The sequence below is a fragment of the Patiria miniata genome, unplaced genomic scaffold (genome assembly GCF_015706575.1).
Source record: "Patiria miniata isolate m_02_andy unplaced genomic scaffold, ASM1570657v1 HiC_scaffold_2, whole genome shotgun sequence".
NCBI lineage: Eukaryota > Metazoa > Echinodermata > Asteroidea > Valvatida > Asterinidae > Patiria > Patiria miniata.
Genome location: NW_024037058.1, coordinates 5,929,207 through 5,934,177, shown reverse-complemented (window position 1 = coordinate 5,934,177; position 4,971 = coordinate 5,929,207). Strand labels below are relative to the sequence as shown.

General features: G+C 39.8%; 1 protein-coding gene across 1 annotated transcript; it reads right to left on the bottom strand.

Moving 5' to 3' along the window:
* Window positions 1–3,532: 3,532 nt before the first annotated feature.
* Window positions 3,533–4,685, bottom strand: LOC119726819 (E3 ubiquitin-protein ligase TRIM56-like; the record flags this gene model as incomplete). Its single annotated transcript, XM_038198679.1, has 1 exon — window positions 3,533–4,685. A coding segment is annotated over exon 1 (1,101 nt), but the record flags the coding sequence as incomplete, so codon positions are not given.
* Window positions 4,686–4,971: the final 286 nt, after the last annotated feature.

The window sequence follows — 4,971 nt, the reverse complement described above, 5'->3', positions numbered from 1 at the left end:
AGTCTGTCATTTTTCCTGTCCCTGTTAAGTTTCGGTGTTCAACTCTTGTGCCGTGGTACACGGGTTCGAATCCTGACTGTGGGAACATGGTGCTTGTGCTCTTGAGCAAGGCACTTTACCATTATTGCTTCGTCCTTCGGATGGGACGTAAAGCCGTAGGTCCCGTGTGTTGTGTAATGCACGTTAAAGAACCCAGTAACACTTGTCGCTAAGAGGAGGGGTTTGCCCTGGTGTTTCTGGCAGTGGCAGCAATTATGCGCCGCAGCACCTAGCAAAAAGGTGCTACATAATGGGTCTCATAATGTTCATATACTTCATTTACCTGGCTTTGGTTGCATTCTCCCCCAGCACTTTGTATCCTCTGGCAAAAAGCGCTATATAAATACAGTTATTCCTACAAATGTACTATTAGGGAGACACGTTAGCATAGAAATTTCAATAGTAGGGAGACACGGGCTTAATAGGGAGACACCTAGGTGTCTCCCTATTGGCGCAGCCCTCCTTTAGAGGAAACATTTTGCTGTCGAAATTGGGTTATATTTGTTGCTCGTTAGGGCACATTTAATTCGGAAAATTTTTGTGCACAAGTCTATGGGAAATTCTCCCTATTACCGCATTGCCGGTAATTAATATTTTATTATTATTATTATTACTACTATTACTGTAATAGGGCGACAGGTTTTGCGAACTCCGTCCACAATAGGGGGATACACCTTATTGAGGCGACAAAATAACTGTCGCCCTTTTATGAAAACGACCCTTAGGACAAGTAATTTTGCTGTCGCTAACCATCTAGATCGATTCCTCATGGTCCAATTAGTATAAATACTAAATTTCGTGGAAAAAACATAAGGTAAACTTGGGTTAGGTGACAGTTTAGGTTTGTGCACAAGTCTATGGGAAAGTCACCCTATTGGGGCGAAAAGAGTTATACTTATTATTATTATTATTATTATTAAAATTACTTGCAAGTTGCAAGTATTCCAAATATTTTTTTTAATTTGTTGAGTAGGCTCTATGTTTGATTCAAATAAGCACTCTTGGAGGAAGAACACAAAAGTATAGTAGATGCAGTTTGGAGGAAGAACACAAAAGTGTAGTCGATGCCAGATGTATAGGGACATGAAAAAGCGGACCCCAAATTTATAGATTGTTCCTAAATGCATCTTTTATTGCAGTATTCACATTGAAGAAAGGCAAAGAAAGGTGATTTCAATTTACAAATATACAACCATATTGCTAAACCTAGCTCAGTGTACAAATACATCAGTGAATTACCAAAAAGTTAATATACAAATTTGCGTTGAAATACCCAAGGTTTTTATTTTCTTAGCTGAGACGTAAATTTAAAGAAACTGATATTAATTTGATGCGGCACTCACAGACACTGCAAGAAACAATCATGGAATCATACGTGACTTACCTTAGAATTGTTGCTAAAAAATTTTTTTTACATAGTATGTACATTTTATTCAGTTGCTTTTAAATATTTGCATTTGTTTAATGTAGCATTAAAGTTTATTCAAATCGAAATATTATTTGCATTCATTCAAATTTTATACTTAAACTTTAAACTGTTTTTCCATGAATTGAAAAATGTAAGAAAATGATTATTTTTTCATTGGTACATTTCACACTTTGAAAACTTGTCAAACATTAAGTTTTTTTGAGATTCTGAGAATATCACAGTAAATTGCCTTGATACTTTTTAAGAGATTATTCACATTTAAAAATATCAAAATGTTTAACTTGCGCATGTAACTTGTACATACAGCATTTCATAATGCTGTGCCTTAATGAGACAAACATATTATTCCATTTGCTTCCATGCATGTTGAGACCCTGTCTATTTCCCCCAGAGTACAGTTCTGTTTGTGATGTGGAAATCAGCATAGGATATTCATATTGAGAACTAGGGCGCATTTGCTCACTCGCCACTAGTGCAGCTCTGTTTACGTGGGAAGACTGGCTCATGTCTAGGCGCTCTGAGCAAACTTTCGTTAATATACCGAAAGTGTGTTGGCTAAACTTACTTCCTCACATCGCATCACAAAATACAGATTTTCCTCTTTCTCATGAATTTAATTTCTTCATGATTAAAGGCGAATAATTATGTGCACTTTCCCATTGAAAAATGGGTATCTCAGTGAAAATTTCGCGTTTCCTATGGAGGTCACGGCACATTTCCCCGATTTTTGAGGGTGTGGGTTTACTTCTTCGAACGGCACACGTGTAAACCCGGTCGCATACAATTACCTCGCATGGTTTCTGAAAGAGAACACAATAAGCTTTCCTTTTATGTAACAACCGTTTTGATTGGTTGAGAAGAAAGAGGGGCACTTTTCTTGTCAAATCAGACATCGCTTTTGTTCTGAGGATCGACCTGCTGTTTATGTATAGTCCGGTCAACACAGTGGGGCTGTGCGGGTCGCTGGGTCCGTGCACCATTGTGTGAGACCGCAGCGCATGCAGGACTTTAATTTTCTGCACATATGGGGGGAAAAGTTCTCCATATGTTGGATGAATTCTGGGTGTTTTGAAAGAAAAGAACATGGATAATGGGCTATGTTGTTGGTTTATTTTTATTCTTACTATCAATTTTATTATTTTGTCCTTGCACTCAGTGATAAATCTGTACAGAATCTCCTGCAGCCACAACCAGATCACTGTCTGATGTGAATGTGATGCCCTGTTGACAACCACATCCCTTGATCACACATCCAATGTACTTGCCATCAGGACTGTAATGCAGAATATCACCTGTTGGATGTCTGTACACAGCAACATAGATGCTGCCATCACTGTCACAGCACACACCAGTAGGGTACAAACCCCCCAGCATTTTGCTAGTCATATCTACTGTGAATACACTGGCACCATTGTAGTCTAAACACACCAACCGTTTGTTGAAGCCAGTTGTGTAGATAAGGTGGTGATTGTACATTGTCAGATAATCCTCAATCATTGGAGCAGGCAGTCTCCTGATGAGGGACCCATCTGGGTTGTGTAGAGATATCTCCTTCTTGCCTTCATAACCCACTGCTATCAGATTGCTGTCATCCACTGCAAGGCATGTTGGTTGGCTGTCTGACCCTCTACCTGGTGTGAACTGATGGAGGAGCTGATGTTGCTTGTTGCAGACCTTAACTACTGGACCATCTAGAACAAGGAGCTTGTCATCCTTGCTCACTGCAATACACCTGACATCAGTGATGCAATAGTTGTGAAGCTTTTGTGGGATAGGAGATCCTTTCTTATGACTATATGGAATTGAAACTTCAAACAGTGCATCACTGTTTCCATTAAATCTTCTAGATAGTGCAAGTATTTTATTGTCAGAGAGTGCTGCAACATGTGTTATGAATGCATTTGTTAATTCAACGTATTCAATTTTGGTCTCCAGTTCCCATTTCTCCTTCACAAAGGATCTTCGTCGTCTTGGTGATTGCTTTGCTGCAGCCTTTGGCTCTTCTTCCAGAATGAGTCTCCCAAGTGACCTCTCACCTTCTTCAAAGTTCATGAAGGTCAACTTGTCAGGAACTTGCTGTGGCTGTTTCCCTGTCAATTCACTGAGGTTATGCAAGAGCTTCTGTTGAAGTCCAAGAATCTCATAGCAACTTGCTTGATTCATGAGTTGTTTCACCTCCTCCAGCTTGTGCTCTGTCTGTGACACCTCTTTCCTGTTGGTAGCTTCAGCAGCTTCAAATGGTGTGATTCTCTCTTGGTAAATCCTATCTGTCTCTTCTAACAATTTCTGCTCCTCCTGTCGGATCTTGGCAACCTCTCTCTCAGCTTTTTCTGAGATTTTCTTTTTGATGTTTGCAAACATTTTGTTGAGTTTCTTGCGAGATTGGCATGTCTTATCTATGGTTTTGTTCAGTTTGGTTTTGCTTTTACCAATCTTTGCAACAAGTTCTTCTACTTTTTTCTTACATTTCTCATAGGCCTCAGGTAAGCCAATAAAAGAGTGTTTGGGTTTTTCATGATCTAGAACAGTACACATGAGACATATGACTTCCTCACATGTATTACAGTAGACATTGAGATTCTGATCTGGATGCTTGCCACATTTGGGAACTTCTTCTCTTAGTTTACTCTTGTAGACAATCTCTCCTGATCGAAGTTGAGCCAGTGTGTAGATTTTATGAGATTTCATGACAGTCATACGTTTATGAGCCTTTTGACATTCTTGACACAGGAAATGATCACAGTCTATGCATCTTGAAATAGCTTGATTCTCCTCATCACAGGCTTGACATTTGATCTCTGACCCTTGACCTTTCAGTAGCTTTTCCTGCATTGTAACTTCCTCCACCAGGGCACTGAATGCAAAGTTATTAGGGAGATCAGCAACCCCAGACCCTTTCAACATGGTTTCACGTCTGCACAGAGGACATGTCAGCTTTGTACCACTAGGATCTTGGCTCTGTCTGAGCTCTTGGAGGCATTGCAGGCAAAAAGTATGCAAACAGTCCAGCAGTTTGGGCTGCCTGAAACGGTTGGTGCAGATGGAGCATTCCAGATGATCCACACTAATCTTCTCCAACACTGATTGCACTGTAACATTAGATGCCATCTTCACTGTTGGGCTTGGTGCGATAGGATGGACCTTTAACCTACAAATGAAGCACATTAAAGGGAATATACATCATTTGCTTTTGCTGTAATTTTCAGAAATGGATGGAATTGGGGGGTTGGAAATATATAGCAAATATAGTTACACTGACTTTTTTGAGGTTTTTGGTTCGAAAATGCTATAAAAACCAAGAAAAACAATCATTTTTCTGTAGTCTGGTTCCCTGACTCCACATAAGAAGAAACAGAGCAGTTTACATACATTGGGGAATTGTAAGGTCAGGGAACCAGTTTAGCTGGCTCGTACCCGTTCATAGGTTTGTAATCGATTGCAAACAAGTGCGATGGTCAATTGGGGCCAGTATTTGAAAAAAAAGACAGTTTTTTTCCTACGCT